This window comes from Hylobates moloch, unplaced genomic scaffold (genome assembly GCF_009828535.3).
Source record: "Hylobates moloch isolate HMO894 unplaced genomic scaffold, HMol_V3 SCAFFOLD_8, whole genome shotgun sequence".
In the NCBI taxonomy this organism is placed as follows: Eukaryota; Metazoa; Chordata; class Mammalia; order Primates; family Hylobatidae; genus Hylobates; species Hylobates moloch.
The window spans coordinates 85,887,172-85,905,169 of NW_026652283.1; the positions used below are offsets into that span (position 1 = coordinate 85,887,172).

Consider the following 17,998-nt stretch of genomic DNA (forward strand, 5'->3'; position numbering starts at 1 on the left):
TTTTCTCCTTTACTTTGTTTAGGATATAATTTTGTGAGTTTTACTGTAAAAGTAGATTGTTGGTGAAGAATCACAGTTCTGGCACATAAACTGTCTTATTTTTTCATAGACAGGCTCCTTCCACCCTACTGTTCATTTTGAGTGTTTTTTTCAAATATGAATAGATTCCTATTTATCTTATTTTCTTTTATTTAAACAAGAAAAAATGATGAAAATGCTTTTTACAGTTTTTTTTTTCTTTCTCAGATTAGTTAGCATAAAGCAGTTCCCAGCCTTGAAACAGAGTGGCTGTATGGAAAATATAAATAATATCCAAAAAATTGACCTTTTGAAACACGGGGCTATAAATGTTATTTAGGCTTCCAGGCTACAACACAAAAGCTTACTTAATGATGCTTAACTTGAATTCTGGATCCTGGGTAAGAGAAACCCTAAGAAAGTTGGGGTGGAGGTGGGGAAGGTCTAATATATCCTTTCCTGACCATAGAGACAATATTGGCTCCTTTCTGCTTCTCTTTACACCTCTTCCTTGAAGCAGGTCCCCTGCTGTTGAAGCTGATTCTATCTCTGCTGTGTTGTCTTCCCACCTCACTCCCAAGTATTCATTGTTATTTGCCTATGGGTAGGGGTAGGGGTAGGGGTGGAGGATAGTGAGAAAGAACTTGCTAGCAACAACTAATTAAAGTAATTAACCAATATCTGTGAATGGTTGATGCTCCTTAACCTTCCCATTGATGCTTTCACTTTTAATAGAAAATGTGTATTAAAGCAAATAAACCTATAATTGGTGAAATTTCTGGTAGTTTAGCAAAGTGGGGAGAAAGTATGACAGATTAGAGAAGGTTAGGAAGTAGTCGATGAAGGCTTCCATCTGAGCACTCTGGCCCTGCATAAGTACTTTCCACATATTTGCAGAATGAATGAATACAAAGTGATCACTTTGCCCAGCTTTTTTTTTTTTTTTTTTTTTGAGATGGAGTCTCGCTCTGTCACCCAGGCTGGAGTGCAGTGGCATGATCTCAGCTCATGAAACCTCCGCCTTCCAAGTGCAAGCAATTTCCCTGCCTCAACCTCCCAAGTAGCTGGGATTACAGGTACCTGCCACCATGCCTGGCTAATTTTTGTATTTCTAGTGGAGATGGGGTTTCCCCATGTTGTCCAGGCTGGTCTTGAACTCCTGACCTCAAGTGATCCACCCACCTCAGCCTCTCAAAGTGCTGGGATTACAGGCATGAGCCACTGCACCCAGCCCACTTTGCCCAACTTCTTATATTCTTGGACTTAAGTTTAAAAAGCCATATTCTCTGAACCACAGATTGTCTGGCTTTGTCTGTTTACTGGGCAAATGAGCAATCAGGACAAGGTGAGTTTAGGAGCCTGGCAGGGCATATGTAATTCATTTATAGGAATCCCTGTGTTCTTTTTTATATAAGTTTTTCCCACATATAAAAGTAATGCATGTCCATTAAAGAGTAAAGGTAGACTGCCTATAGTGCCACTATCTAAAGAAAACCATTGTGAAGATGCTGTATTTTTTGGAAAATAAACTGTAGAGAATTACTCATAAAAGCATGTTGCTATGCAAATGTTTAAAATGGCATTCTGTTTTGATTAATGTTGTCTAATCAATACCAACTTTTTTCAATTCATGAGAATTTTGTGAACAGTTCGCATGGAAACCACAGCAGCAAAATCTGGGCAGCCTTGTTCTGTTACCTACTTGTTCTGTTACCTATTAGCCAGTGCTGGTTCCCAAAGGAGAGTTAACACACCTTCCAGATGCCTTACATCCAAGGGAAGCATGTCCTTCCTCAGCAGGATATTTTGTTTTTTTCATCCCTGCCAAGACTCTGAGGAAGAGGAAATGGGTACAGATTTATTAGGAGAGATGGAAAGGGGCCATGACTTTGTCATGTCATGTAGGGCTCCGGCAACTTAAGCCCACACAGACTCTGAAATACATGGAAGATTTATTTTTATCTACTAATTTGTTTATTTCTTGTCTGATATTTCCACTGAAGAGATTGTCTTGCATAAAATTATATCTCAGTACTCTAATGGAATGAAATAACAGTACAGCATAGCCTTTTCTGAATTATTCATGTATTCTTTGGAGATTATATCCAGGTTTTTATTAATTCAGTTAGTTCAGAATTTCAACATAGGGTATCATCTGGTCCATGCTGTATTATCTACTTGTTTTCCTACTCTAAACCCTTAATCAATATCTTCCAGTGTCATCTTTGGTCATGGCAATCACATTTGCATGAAGGCTGTCTGTCCCTGGTCTATTCTATGTCTCTTGTTAATACCAGGCACTGCTTGGCCTGTCCTGGGGTTCTGCTGATTTTCAAGTCTTCTGATTAAATTATTGCTTGTTCTGGCATCATGCTGATTTCCTTCACTATTTCATGCTTCTCCCAGGAGATATCTGCTTGTTATTTATCCCTCATTTCTCCTTTTGAAAATATCACAGTAAGAAATTCATTTAACTTTTTTCAACTGTTCTTTTTCTGTCAATAATTCAATGCAACATTTCTTTAAGGCTGTTCCATCTCATTGATTTTCTTAATGCCTTTTAATTATTTCTTTTAAAATTCACAACTTTTAATATTTAGTAACTCATGCTGTCACCACAGAGGCAGCTTTATCCTTTTGATCACTTAGATTTCTGTGGGTGCTGATTCTGGATCACAAGATGATCTGGATTTGGAGAAGTATCAGTAGGTTGAGCCTATACATCTGAACAGCAGGATTACCAAGGGAAGCAATACCATTGGCTTAATTATACATCTCATATCATTATGTTATAGAGGACTTCTTTATGATGCTTGTGTGAGAAGGAAAAATAATAGCCAGGTTTTCAGTTTTCCATATTATAATGTCTGTGTACTTACCATATATGGAGTCAGCAGCATAAGGTTACAATCATTGAATTAATCTTTATTTATTATCACATCATAAAAGAAAATGCACCAAATGCTATTGGGATTAGAGGATTCATGACACCTTATTTTTAAGATACATGTACATTTCATGTAACTCAAACTGAAGTGCAGCACAGGGACATTGGGCAGAGAGTGGAGTGACTACAAATATTGTATACTAAGATACATTTCTAGAAAAGATGGAAGACTTCAGAATAAACCATTTTTCTATAAAACATTGAGGGTACCATTAAGGTATCGGTTTACAAGGAATACCTGATTTCAAAAAGAATAAAGCTGGCTGGGTGTGGTGGCTCAACACCTGTAATCCCAGCACTTTGGGAGGCCAAGGTGGGTGGATCATCTGAGGTCTGGAGTTTGAGACCAGTCTGACCAAACATGGTGAAACCCCCGTCTCTACTAAAAAATACAAAAAAAATTAGTTGGGTGTGATGATGCACACCTGTAATGCCAGCTACTCGGGAGGCTGAGGCAGGAGAATCACTTGAACCTGGGAGGCAGAGGTTGCAGTGAGCTGAGATCGTGCCACTGCACTCCTCTAGCCTGGGCGACAGAATGAAACTCGGTCTCAAAAAAAAAAAAAAAAAAAGAATTAAGCAAAGTCAGTAATTATTGAATGGACCACCGCAGGGTGGACTCACTCAGTACAACTCATGGGCCTGCTTGGTCTTTGATACTTCACAGGCCAATAATTAGAAATTACCCCAAGATTAATATAAAGGATCCTAGATTGCTTAGATATCAATTTATTTCCTTGCGTATATGGTCTGATGTATCACATCAACATGTACTCTTTCTTGTTTTCAGCACGCACTCCTGGCTTTAAAGTTTATACTTGCATTTGCCATACCTGATAAGCCACGGCATATCCAGATGAAACTAGCCAGATTGGAATTTGAGTCTTTGGAGGCTCTCAAGCAGCAGGTAAGAGCAGATGTCCTGAAAATGTATGTATTGCTTTAGCAAATGACAGGAAAAATAATTCAGAAGAATCAGTCTCAGCATTTTTTTCAGCCTTGAAGTTACCAGTCTAAATGAATACAGAGGACTCCAGTTTAGGATGACATAACAAAACCAAAATCCTAACAATATGAGCAACAAATAGGTTCAAGGAACTAAACTAAAGAAACAAAAATATTCAGGCAATGTTAAAATAAAGAATAGAGCTAGCATTCAGCAAAAGAACAAGACAGACATCTAAGAGTCAACCTGGGGCAGCTCCCCACAGCTTCCAGTTTTGCCATCTACTGAAACATTAAGTGAGGAGAAGTGAATGAATAAAATCCTGAATAATAGCTTTCAGAGAGCGAGACAGAATGAGATCAGGTGTGTAGAAGCAGCAAAATTGCCCTGAAAGGAGAAACTGTGTCTCAGTGACTTCCACATTCTACCAGAGACTACAAAAAAAAAAAAACCATGCCGGAGTTGACCATTTTGGTGATTTTCTGCTTGTAGGAGAGTGGGAGTAGACAGAAGATCCCTAGACGCCTGGAGTATCATTCACTTGTTATCTTTAGTGCTGCATAGGAATTTAAGCGATGAGAGAATCAGTAAGGCATTGTCATCTGAGGGGGAAAGCTCTGGCAGAACCTCCTGGACACACACTCTTTCTTTGGCCTCCAAACCACTTTGCATAGGAATATTTCTTCTTACGTTTGGGGAGTGGGGATAAAAAAAGAACGTGAAGAGGACCCACCTAAGATGACCCTTTGATCAAAGCCTGAAGGCTCCAGGGGTAGTGTGCCAGACAGGGGAACCCCACATCAAACCAATACTTGCCCCGATGAAGCAGGGTGACTCCAGAAGAGGACTTGTGATAAGAATGTGGAAAAGAGGATGAACCCAGGCCCACTAGCCATAGCTGTGCTCATGTTTGCCACACAGTAGGTGACAAGACTAAGTTACCTGCATTCCTAGAGGTTGGGCAAGTTCACTTTTGGCATGTGGGCTAGCCAGTGTGTCTATATGGTAAACCGGAACCCAGCATCATGCCCAATAATGAAACTCCAGAGCATTCCCAGCAATGGCAGGAAATCCATCATCACCACTGACAGCTAGCATTCTTCTAGAGGTACTAACCAAAGCAGTTGTATAAGAGAAAGAGATAAGTTCAAGTAGAAGAGGCAAGATTATCATTACTTGAAAATTAGAGGATTAGGCTGGGTGCAGTGGCTCACACCTGTAATCCCAGCACTTTGGGAGGCTGAGGTGGGCAGATCCCTTGAACCCAGGAGTTTAAGACCAACCTGGGCACCATGGTGAAACCCCGTCTCTACAAAAAATAGAAAAATTAGCCAGGCGTGGTGGTGCACGCCTGTAGTAACAGCTACTTGGGAGGCTGAGCTGGGAGAATTGCTTGAGCCTAGGAGGTCGAGGCTGTAATGAGCCATGATCATGCCACTGCACTCCCGCCTGGGTGACAGAGTGAGACCTTGTCTCAAAAAAGAAAAGAAAAGAAAAGAAAATTAGAGGATTATATAGCTAAAAATAAATTATTAAAAATAGAAAAATTTGGTAAGGAAGCAAGTTATGAAGTTTATCTAAAATCGTGTTTCTTTTCACAAGAAATAATCAGAAAATATTTTTGATGAAAAATTCACATTTATAGAAGAAACCAAAATGTAAAAACTTAGGTGGTAATTTATGGAAACAGTATAGATAACTTATAGGACAATTTTTTTTAAACTTTACTGGGATCAAAAGATTCAATCTTGTAAATATCCAATACCAATTCAAATATATCAAAGTAAGCATCTGAGAATAGCAAGGAAACTTCTGATAAAGAAGAAAAATGGGGACTCTCTGTCAGATATTAAAATGTATTCTTAATAGTACAATAATTATAATTAAATATATTTTAAATTAGGGAAGAAATGGAAAAATCAGTGGAATAGAGAGTATTGAGTTCATAAATGGGCCCAAATAAAACTGGGGATTTCATTTATGGTAAAAGTGATATTTTATGTCAATGGAAAAAAGAAGGATTATTTCTTACACAGTTTGATGGCAAACAGCTGTTTGGGAAAATTATTATACTTTATTTTAACTCATTCCTTATGAACCTCCCCACCACCACAAAATTCAAGTTTGACAGATTTAAATGTAAAAAATGTAAACTAAGAAGTCTATTAAAAGTCTGGGTATATCTTTTAGTGGGAAATGCCTTCCTAATCAAGACACAAAACCCAAAAATCATTAAAAAAAAGATAAAGTAAAATACATGAAAAATGAAAACTTCTGTATGACAAAAAATAAGCAAACTCAAAAGATAAATTGGACAAACTGGAAAAATATTTTTGTATATAACAAAGTCAATATCTTTAATTCAAAAAATAATTTCCACAAATCTATAAAAAATGACAGTCCAGTAATGAAAGGATAACATATGAAGAGATGCTCAACCTCATTCAGAATTAAAGAAATATAAATTTAAACACCAGTGAAATACCACATTTCACATGTTCTATTGGATTATGTCATGATAGCCTGTCCTCATTGGATTTGGGAAATGGACATTCTTTTATATATAACTGACAGAAGTGTAAATTGGTTCAGTCTTTCTCGAATTGCAGTTGAATTTAATTTCAATTATTCTGCAACACCAAACAAATCTTACTAGGGTAATGGTTGTATCTGAAAAGAGTACCAAAATTTAGTCATTGAAACATTTTTATTAGCAAAAATCTGGAGATAACTAAATTCCTCAATAGGAGAATGGTTAAATAAATTATTGTATATCTATACAATAAAATTCCAGTAACCTGCTTTTTTAAAAAAGATCTGTCTATGCTTATGCATGCACATACACACTGCCTACATTTTTGCAGCTATTGAATTTACGACTAAAAGATTTTAGGTGTCAGTTTAAAAATGTGTGAGAGGGCATAAAGCATCTAAAAACTTTATGAGGTATGTAAGAAAAAAAGCTTAATGTACATACAGCCTTGTCTCTGGAAGAGTTTTAGTTAATCAGATTTCTCCATTGATTACATTTCTGGGGACATTTTGTAGATGGGGGCAGGAAACTTCCTGGCTGGTGCATACATATCTTAACTCCAGGTCAAGGAAGAATCATGCTTCATGTTACTCAGGATTTCGTGGTATATCTATACAATAAATTTTATGGTCTGTCTATACCATAAAATTCCATGAATTTGCTTTTTTAAAAAAGATCTGCTTTTGAAAAAATCACTCAGGATTTCATGTTACTACTTGTTTGTCTAAAAAGGAAAGGATTTTTATTGAGAGAATGAAATTATAACTCATTCCCTATGAACCTCCCTCACCACCACCAAATTCAACATATTATTAATATGTCTCATGTTACTAAATACATTTACCTAAAACTCCAAATGCAGGACTGTTATATTTGCCATTGAGGGTGTCATGGATATGTGTTTACTATGGATATGGCTAAATGACCTTTCAAGTCATCTCAGCTCTTAGATTCCCATATCTTCAGGTACACTGTACCTGACAGTGAGGCAAAGCTCTAATTCCAAATTTATTTATGCTCATCTTCTTTGAGAAATGAAACACTGACCAAAATCCTATCTCATACAAGTTGAGTATCCCTTATCCAAAGTGCTTAGGACCAGAAGTGTTTTAGATTTTGGATTTTTTTTCAGATTTTTGAATAGTTGCATTGTATTTACTGCTGAGCATTCCTGATGGGAAAATCTGAAATCTGAAATGCTTCAATGAGCTTTTTTTTTTTTTTTTTTTTTTTTGTATTCACAAAGTTTCGGGATTTGGCGGTATTTCAGATTTTCAGATTAGGGATGCTCAACCTGTATTACTTAAAAAGAAGAAGAAAAATCTAAAAGATGTTACGTCTCTTTGAGATTTTTTTCCCCTGAGGACATAGATCTGATTCTCTGGTTAAAATCACCTTGTAAGAAAAGGTGATTCTGGAGGCACAGATGTCTAACAGGTTCCATTCAGTATACTTATTGAATGCTTTCTAATAGAACGTTCATAGCTTGCCCTGAAGGTGATTTTTAAATTTGTACATGAGCAGCTCTAATGTCTCTGATCCATCAAGTGGGCAGACAGCAATGATGAGTGTTGTCAGGCTCTCTTAGGGCCTTGCAAACCCAGAAGAAGTGTTCTCCCTCCCTGTCTCCACTAAATTTTTTTCTTTTAATTATCAATCTGAGAATTAAAGGTTCAGGGTTGGCTGGGTGTGGTGGCTCACGCCTGTAATCCCAGCACTTTGGGAGACCAAGGTGGGTGGATCAGTTGAGGTCAGGAGTTTGAGACCAGCCCAGCCAACATGGTGAAACTGAATCTCTACTAAAAATACAAAAATCAGCTGGGTATGGTGGCACACGCCTGTAATCCCAGCTACTCAGGAGGCTGAGGCACGAGAATAGCTTGAATCTCAAAGGCGGAGGTTGCAGTGAGCTGAGATCACGCCTCTGCACTCCAGGCTGGGTAACAGAGTGAGACTCTGTCTCAAAAAAAAAAAAAAGGTTCAGGGTAAAAGTTGGACCGAAGATATTGTATGTAACAACCGCCTCTCACTCTCTTTTGCTGACTCAAGGCTTTGCTGCATGGCTGACACTGCTACATGGGCCACCCAAGTTTATGCCGCCAACCAGGAGAGACAAACATTTTCATCACAATTCCTGTTTAGTCTCACTGCCCAGGAGGTCCTAGAAGGTACAAAAGGTTACCTACTTTTCAGAAACTCAAAAAATTAACTGGCCATGACTTCAGTTTACTTGCTGAACTAGTGCCATTTCTAGGATGTAGAATATGTTTCTTATTTTTCTTTAATCTGACATTTAACTATCTGCTTTGTAACTATGAGTAGCCTCAACTCACTGGGCTCCTCCCATGTAACAAAAGCAGAGAGAGCTTCTGTCAGGTACCCTGGTCAGTTTGTGGGACCAGATCAGAAATTGAGTTATTGAAAACATATTTGGGTGAAGTCTCACTATTAAGTGACCAGACATTGATAGTAAGCTTATCAGTAGAAATTATTACTTATGGATAGTTATTATGTTTAATTTATACCTGAATTGCTACTTTTCAACTCAAGTCTCATTGTATGGGCAAAATATGATTGAGAAATTTTTTTTTTTTTTTTTTTTTTTTATACTTTAGGTTTTAGGGTACATGTGCACAATGTGCAGGTTTGTTACATATGTATCCATGTGCCATGTTGATTTCCTGCACCCATTAGCTCGTCATTTAGCATTAGGTATATCTCCTAATGCTGTCCCCGCCCCCCCCACCCCCCACCCCACAACAGTACCCGGAATGTGATGTTCCCCTTCCTGTGTCCATGAGTTCTCATTGTTCAATTCCCACCTATGAGTGAGAACATGCGGTGTTTGGTTTTTTGTCCTTGCGATAGTTTACTGAGAATGATGTTTTCCAGTTTCATCCATGTCCCTACAAAGGACACGAACTCATCATTTTTTATGGCTGCATAGTATTCCATGGTGTATATGTGCCACATTTTCTTAATCCAGTCTATTGTTGTTGGACATTTGGGTTGGTTCCAAGTCTTTGCTATTGTGAATAGTGCCACAATAAACAGACGTGTGCATGTGTCTTTATAGCAGCATGATTTATACTCCTTTGGGTATATACCCAGTAATGGGATGGCTGGGTCAAATGGTATTTCTAGTTCTAAATTTGACAGTCCTTAAATAGGGTTGTGCATTTTACATGTAAACCTTGTGAAAAATACATGTACTTAGACCCTATGCCCTGAAGATTCTTATTCCCTAAATCAAAGGTGGCGCCCAGGGACCTACATTTTTTAAAAAAATGCTCCTGTGTCTCCACCCCACTTTTATCAATCCCCACCCCCTAGCAAAAATAGATTTCCCAAGCATGGCCAGGTGAGTGCCAAGAACAAGCAAGTTTGAGGCCACCTTGTGCCACCTGTGGAAAAGTCAGGTGGCCTCTTCGCACCTCAGTTTTTTATTTTATTTTATTTTTTTCATAAAATGAAAGACTGGATTCCCCAGTCTATGAGAAGGCCCAAGAAATCTCCTTTTTAAACCAGCACATCAAGTGATTCTAATGCAGGGTCCTTGGATCCCATTTGGAGACGTGCTCTGTGGATTCAGTTATTCTTCTCAGCTTGTGACAGGAGGAGTGGTGGTGGATTGCTGAAATGAATGTGGGAAGGAAATGTACTGAAAACAGATCTTTTTTGGTATCAAATAGGAAGCTGTGTGGTGTTTCTAAATATATAGCCAAATTAGACACACGAAGGTGAGAGGCAAACTGAGGAAAATAAAATAGTTTACTTTGCATAGGGCATTTTCAAATGATTAGGCTTCATTTGGCTGAAACCTTTACAAAGAATTCTAGACAGTAAATATCATCCTAGTGATGCCCTTTTATTTCCCTTCAAATTGATTTATTCATCTCTCAGTCATTTTAAGATCCAATTAAAAATAGAAAGGATTCTAATGCAGGAACCATTTGATAACTCCGTGGCCTGGAGCACAAGGACAACATCCACTTAACCTGCTTCTGGGCAGCCAGCCCTCCTGGGAGCCCAGAACACACACAGAAGCCAGGGGGTAGGGCTGGCTGCCTAGAGCCTTTGAGAAAGAAAACAGCCTCAGGAATCAGTTAAATGAACAAGAGAAGGACTTTAAGGAGACACTACTAATTATAGCTCTCAGGGGCCTCAAATTAGGTGTAGGACCCTTAACTAGACAGGCCAACTGGGCCAGGCCTTATCAAATAATGTCTTTGTTTTTTAGAGTTAAGTGTATTTAAATTAAGTTATGTTAATGGAAAAACCAAACTCTGTAAGATATTTAAAGAGGTTTATTCTAAGCCAATATGAGTGACCATAGCCCCAGGGAACAGTCTTGAGGTCCTGAGAAAGTGCCCAAGGCAGTCAGGTTACAGTTTGGCTTCATTATACATTTTAGGGAGACAGAATTACAGAGAAAGACATAAATAAATACATGTGAGGTATACATTGATGCGACGTGAAAGGTGTGGAGGCGGGGGAGGGATGGGCTTACAGGTCATAGGTGGATTCAAATTGCCAGTTGGTTGAAAGAGTCAAGCTTTGTCGAAAGACCTGGAGGCAGTAGAAGGAAATGCCTGAGTTAAGATAAAGGGGTTTATGGAAGCCAAGGTTCTTGTTGGGTAGATGGTAGCACCCTTCAGAGGGGATACATGGTAAATGTTTCTTCAGACCTTAAGAGGTATCAGACTCTTGGTTCATCTCTCCTAGATCCAGGAAAGGACTGGCTGTATTAATGGATATTCTCTACAGACACAGATTTCCCCCACAAGAGATAGTATTGCAGAACCATTTCAAAATATGTCAAAGAAATATATTGTGGGGTAAAATATTTGATTTCCTTTGGGGTCTGCTATCTGTCATGTGATGTTGTACTGCAGTCAGGTTGCAATTTGTTATCTTACTGCCACAAAGGGTCTGTTTTGACAGTCTAATGATCTCTGTTTTAATGTTAACGCTGGTAGTGGTCATTTGTACCTAAACTCCAAAAGGAAGAATGTATAATGAGGCCTGCCAACCTCCCTGTCATGGCTGAGAATTCAGCTTTCCAGGTTTCTCTGAGGTCCCTTTGGCCCAGGGGAGGGGGTCCGTTCTGTTAGTTGAGGGGCTTAGGATTTTATTTTTGGTTTATATTTAAGTATTCAGTGTTAAATTAGGTTAAATATTAACCTAATTTAATAGGTTTTTTTTCAACATTTCATAAGAACTTCTGAACTTCTTCCCCCCGCTCCATTTGTGCTCTCAAGTTAAGGTAAATATAGGCTGGGCACAGTGGCTCACGTCTGTAATCCTAGCACTTTAAGAGACCAAGGCAGATAGCTTGAGACCAGCCTGGGCAACATGGTGAGACCTCATCTCTATTAAAAAAAAAAAAGCTACAGTAAATACATAAGCATTTTTAATGGAAACTGTAAAATTTTACAGCCTAGAATTAAGGTGCTAAAGTATTTGACTATTGAATAGATAATCACATATTAATCTGCCAACATCTAGTTCAGAATGAAATGTTAAATTCAAATAAAGAATTAGCCTCTAACAAAGCCAGTAGCCACAGTCCTTAGGAAGGGGTGGTCTACTTCCTGGGGCCCCAAGTCAGGTCTAGGCCCAGTAAAAAGTACCAGAGTTTATGGTGTATCTATCATTTGGGTGGCCTGTCTGAGCCTGCCTCTCCCTTCTTTTGCTGGAAGGTATGTCTTCCAGCCCTGTCACAGCCCAAAGGGTTCATTTTGCCCGCTGCCCAGATAGAGCCAATTTATCAAGACAGGAGAATTGCACTAGAGAACTAGTTTAATTCATGCAGAGCATGTTGAACATGAGAGCAGTTTTATTATTACTCAAATCAGTCTCCCCAAAAATTCAGACTAGAGTTTTTCAAGGATAGTTTGGCGGGTAGGGGGCCAGGGAGTGGGGAGTACTGACTGATTGGATCAGAGGTGAAATCACAGTGAGTCAAAGCTGTCTTCTTCAGCTGAGTCAGTTCCTGGGTGAGGGCCACAGGACTGGTTGGTGAATCTGGTGGAGCCATCAGTCCTTAGAAATGCAAAAACTGGAAAAGACATCTTAAAAGACCGATCTTAGATTCTACATGTTATCTGCAGGAGTAACTGGGGAAGTTGCAAGTCTTGTGGCTAATTTGTTAGTTTTATAAAGGTGGTCTGGCTCCCAGGCAAGAAAGGAGTTTGTTTCAGGAAAGGACTGTTATCATCTTTGTTTCAAAGTTAAACTATAAACTGTTTCTCCCAAAGTTAGTTTGGCCTTTGCCTAGGAATGAGCAAGGGCAGCTAGCTTAGAGGTTGGAAGCAAGATGGAGTTGGTTAGATCAGATCCCTTTCAGTGTCATAACTTTCTCACTGTTAACGATTTTTGCAAAGGAGGTTTCAGCCCTGTGTAGCTGCAGAGAAGTGACTTGACCTTCCTGTATTAGAGTCCCCCCAACACTCAAATGCGGCAAAGTCAGAATGAGACTGGAATGAGGCAATGTAAGACCCATTATGGAGCAGTGTGTTGGGGGAATGAGGATGATGAGGGAGGAGGAGGACCACCTCAGGCATTTGCTGGGTGAACCCAGCAAGGAATTCTAGGATAAAATGGTACCGTAACATCAAATTTGCCTGGAGAGTCAGAATTCTACCTTTGTGGCAATCCCACCTATTTTCATGACCTAACACAGCTGGGCTGTAATAACAGTGAGGTAGTAACAGCTGACATGTAGTGTGTGAGAACATAAGCCAGGCACTGTTCTAAACCTTCTGTATGTGCCAGTGTCTCTTCAGAACAGCTCTCCATGGTAGGGTCTGTTAGCCATTTGCAGGTATTTTTTTGCACAGTAAATTTCTCTCCAATTGATAAAATGATAACCTCCTTTAAAGATGATTAATGCACAAATAAATACTGGCTCCTGTGCACCTTTTGGGTCTAGCAAGATTCCCAAGCACTCCTACTTTGTGACTCTGACCACCAACCAGTATACCTGCCCTCTGCAGTCAGCTTCACAGACCCCACCTCCTGGAGAAAGCCTTCTTCCATTGTGTAACAGGAGCCTGGTGCCCATTTCTGTTCATTTGCCCCACTATAGTTGGTTCTGTTTCAGTCTCCCTTGTGAGCTGCGAGGTCCCCAAGGGCCAGGTGATGATTCACTCACTGCCGAGTCCCCTCACCCAGCATAGGGCCTGGTGCCCAACAGACTCTGAATAAATATCTACTTAATCAAACTGAGTTTGTTGACTCATATGTAATTCACAAGCCAATATATTAAATAAATAAGGACAAATGATGTCCTTGGACAAAAAAAGAAGAGTCTTAAAATAGATACTCTGGCAGAAATGGAAACAGGTCATGTGCCTTTCTGGGATCACTGGAGAAGAGAACGCATTCTGAAGAATTGTATGTGGACACTTTAGAAGGACCACATACCTTGCCTTGATAAAGCTCAAATCCTTTTTTTTTTTCCAAAAAAAATCTGACTGTGATTGACATCAGTAACAAGAGTAGCTCCCCAAGACTGTAAAATAACCCCAAATCAAGCAAGGAAGAATTCTAAATAGTTTGTACTTTGTACTTGTACTTGTTAGCTAGAAAACTAATTCAGGCTCTGGGGCAATCCTCCTTTTATCACTGATGGGTAGACTTTTTCCCCCTGTATTTTCTGTTTTCACTAGAGAAAAATTTCTTTAAAGTGCACAGAGGCATCCAGACAGTAAAATAAAACTACAGCTCTTCTGATCGTTGTCTTCCTCAGTAAACAATTTATGTAAGTGGCTACTTATCTCATTGGTTTTCTAAGCAAACTTTAAAATTTATATATCTTAACATTCCCTGTAGATGTAAGAAACATGGCCAAATCATAGGCAGATTTATTTTTTCTTATGAAAACTACTGAATAGGCTGTGAAATGGAATAAAATTTACCATTATTCAAGTCACCCTATTGATAGGTTGGAAGCAATGTGGTAAGAGGGGGCCTGGAGGCACAGGTCCATTCCACAGAGAAAGGCCTTGGGGTCACTGTGCTGTAGTAGTGATGGTTGTGTGCTTGGGACCATTTTCACAGATGTCATTCAAATGTATTTGCATTGGTAAAGAAAAAACTTGCCCCATAATAAATTCTAGAGATTTCAGAATGCTTAAAACTATATTTAAAAACAACAAAAAAGCCTGGGTGCGGTGGCTCACACCTGTAATCCCAGCACTTTGGGAGGCTGAGGCAGGCGGACCACAAGGTCAGGAGTTTGAGACCAGCCTGACCAACATGGTGAAACCCCGTCTCTACTAAAAATACAAAAATTAGCCGGACATGGTGGCACACACCTGTAATCCCAGCTACTCAGGAGGCTGAGGCAGGAGAGTCGCTTGAACCCATGAGGCAGAGGTTGCAGTGAGCCGAGATCTCACCACTGCACTCCAGCCTGGGCGACAGAGCGAGACTCTGTCTCAAAAAACAACAATAACAACAACAACAAAAAAGAGATGTATTCTTTTTTAAAGTTAGAGTTCCAATCTCATATTCTGTATTAGATTAATAATTGCATTGCCATGATGGTCAACATATGTGACAGCAGCTCTTCTTTTGCAGGTAAATGCCTAGGATTGACTTATGCATCCATTTATTTACTTTTTATTAAATGTTTTAGGAAATTAAAAGATTATACTGTTAGATGAAAAAGTTACGAAGATGGAGGTAGAGATTTTATGTTACGTGTATTTTACCACAATAAAAAAAATTTTTTTTTGGAGACATGGTCTTACTCTGTCACTCAGGCTAGAGTGCAGTGGCACGATCACAGTTCACTACAGCCTTGACCTTCCAGGCTCAAACAATCCTGCTTCCTCAGCCTACCAAGTAGCTGGAACTACCAGTGTTAGCCACCACACCTGGCTAATATTTTGTATTTTTCTGTATATTTATAGTAGAGACAGGGTCTTGCCATGTTGCCCAGGCTGGTTTCAAACTCCTGGGCTCAAGTGATCTGCCCACCTGGGCCTCCTAAAGTGCTGGGATTACAGGCATGAGCCACCATGCCCAGTTCTTTTCTTTATTTTTTGAGGCAGGATGTCACTTTGTCACCCAGGCTGGAATGCAGTGGAATGCATGCTCACGGCAGCCTCGACCTCCCAGGCTCAAATGATCTTCCTGCCTCAGTCCCCCAAGTAGCTGGGACTATAGGTGTGCACCACCATGCCCAGCTAATTATTATTTTTATTTTTTGTAGAAACAAGGTTTCACCATGTTCCCCAGGCTGGTCTAGATCTTCTGAGCTCAAGCAATTCACCCACATTGGCCTTCCAAAGTGCTGGGATTACAAGTGTGAGACACTGCTCCCAGCCCTGGCCAGTTCTTTTTTTGAGACAGTCTTGCTCTGTCATCTACCCTGGAGTGTGGTGGCGCAATCCCGGTTCCCTGCAACTTCACCTCCTGGGTTAAAGCAATTCTCCCACCTCAGCCTCCCGAGTAGCTGGGACTACAGGTGTGTGCCTCCATGCCCAGCTAATTTTTGTATTTTTAGTAGAGACAGGGTTTCGCCATGTTGGCCAGGCTGGTCTCAAACTCTTGACCTCAAGTGATGTATCCATTTTGGCCTCCCAAAGTGCTGGGATTACAGGTGTGAGCCACCATGCTTGGCCCCCGGCCAATTCTTTTTAAAAGATTATACTGTTGGCATCATCGAATTTAAAGATACTGGTCTATGACTACCAGACAAGAAGCTTTTTGGAAGCAGGATTACTCCAGAAATACAGATTTATAATTGTTGAATGAATTAGTCATTAATTAAGTGAACATCATTAAGGTCAAAGCCCCATCCCTTTGTGCCTTTTTTCTACTATTAAGTGCTAATCCCTTGACTTTGAAATTATCCTCTGTGTGTTATAGTTGGGTATTAGATTCAGGAAACCATTATTAAATATTTAATGTACTTTCCTACACCAAAAGTGTAGGAAACCACACTTAAAAAAAAAAACAACTTTGTTTTAAATTACTAGTAAATTGCTAAAATAGGAAATTTTTTGTTTACTGTAACAAACAGTATTCCTTTCCTTTCCTTTCTTTTTCCTTTCCTTTTTCTTTTTCTTTTCCCTTTGCTTTTGCTTTTTGCTTTTGTTTTTGTTTTTCTTTTTCTTTTTTGAGACAGCGTCTGGCTCTGTTGCCCAGGCTGGAGTACAGTGGCATGTTCGCAGTGCAACCTGCAACCTGCAACCTGCACCTCCTGGGCTCAAGCTATCCTCACACCTCAGCCTCCCGAGTATCTGGGACTACAGGCATGTGCCACCATGAAGGGCTAATTTTTGTATTTTTTGTAGAGACAGGGTTTCACCATGTTGCCCAGGCTGGTCTCAAACTCCTGGGCTCAAGCAATCCACCTTCCTCAGCCTCTCAAAGTGTTGGGATTACAGGCGTGAGCCACTGTGCCCGGCATATTTTTTACTTGATTTCCAATGCTATAGGATCTCAAGAATATGACGAATATTATATTATGTAATAAACATAGATCAGAGAAACTGGGCTGAAATATATTAGTGATTGATAGGCTAGGAAATTTAGACTTTTAAAGTAAAGCCCTAAGAACAACACGTTTGCTCATTTGTTTCTTTGTCTTAAGAATAGAGTGTAGAAAACAAGAAATGTTTGGATTTAAGAACTCTTTTAAATACTACCTAAAGGAAAATAATCACTTCATAAAGAAATAATGCTTATGAGAACATAAATAGTAATATAGTGAACCCATATGTAACTCAAAATGAAAATACAGGTATTAAAATTCAGCAACAGCTGGGTGCAGTAGCTCACGCCTGTCATCCCAGCATTTTGGGAGGCTGAGGCGGGTGGATCGTTTGAGGTCAGGAGTTCAAGACCAGCCTGGCCAACATGGTGAAACCCCGTCTCTACAAAAATACAAAGAATTAGCGCCACGCACAGCTGTAGTCCTAGCTACTGAAGAGGCTGAGGCAGGAGAATTGCTTGAACCCGGGACGCGGAGGTTGCATTGAGCCAAGATCACACTCCAGCCTGGGCGACAGAGCAAGACTCCATCTCAAAAAAAAAAAAACTGCAGCAAATACTAATTGAATACATCTATGATTGAAACACAAAAATATATCAGAAGTTCTCTGCATCACATAACTGTCCAATGTTAGAGTTGAAAAATTCTATAGAAATGATCTTGTTGGGAATCCTGACTTTACAGATTAAGGAATGGATCTCCAGCTGTTGTTGTCAGCTTCTACGATGTTCTACAGTGATCCCTGCTGCCTAGTATTTATGCCCTTGTGGAGTCCTCTCCCACTTTGTATCTTGATTGTTCTGTGTGATCAGTAGAATACTGTAGAAATGACGTTATGTTTCTTCTGAGGCCAGGTCATTAAACGACATGATGGCTTCTGCCTTCTCCCTCTTGAATCACTCTTCCTCTTGCGAAGCTAGCTGCCATGTTGTGAGGACACTCAGCCAGCCAGTGTAGAAGCCTACATGACTAGGAACATGGCTTATTGCCAACAACCATGGGAGCAAGTGATCTTGGAAACAGATTCTCTGGGCTAGGAATTGG

At 39.7% G+C, this 17,998-nt stretch overlaps 1 protein-coding gene across 4 annotated transcripts in view; it reads left to right on the forward strand.

Annotated features, from left to right (window-relative positions):
- The window catches only part of ANO10 (anoctamin 10), a 263,376-nt gene that overhangs the window by 191,803 nt on the left and 53,575 nt on the right, over window positions 1–17,998 (forward strand). For 3 of the 4 annotated variants that reach the window (XM_058443565.1, XM_058443564.1, XM_032161908.2), the window contains one exon: window positions 3,756–3,872. In XM_058443565.1, the coding sequence (XP_058299548.1) occupies window positions 3,756–3,872 (117 nt within the window). Of the gene's footprint in view, window positions 1–3,755; window positions 3,873–8,493; window positions 8,613–17,998 lie in introns of all 4 variants that reach the window. The other variant, XR_009214716.1, reaches the window with a different exon arrangement.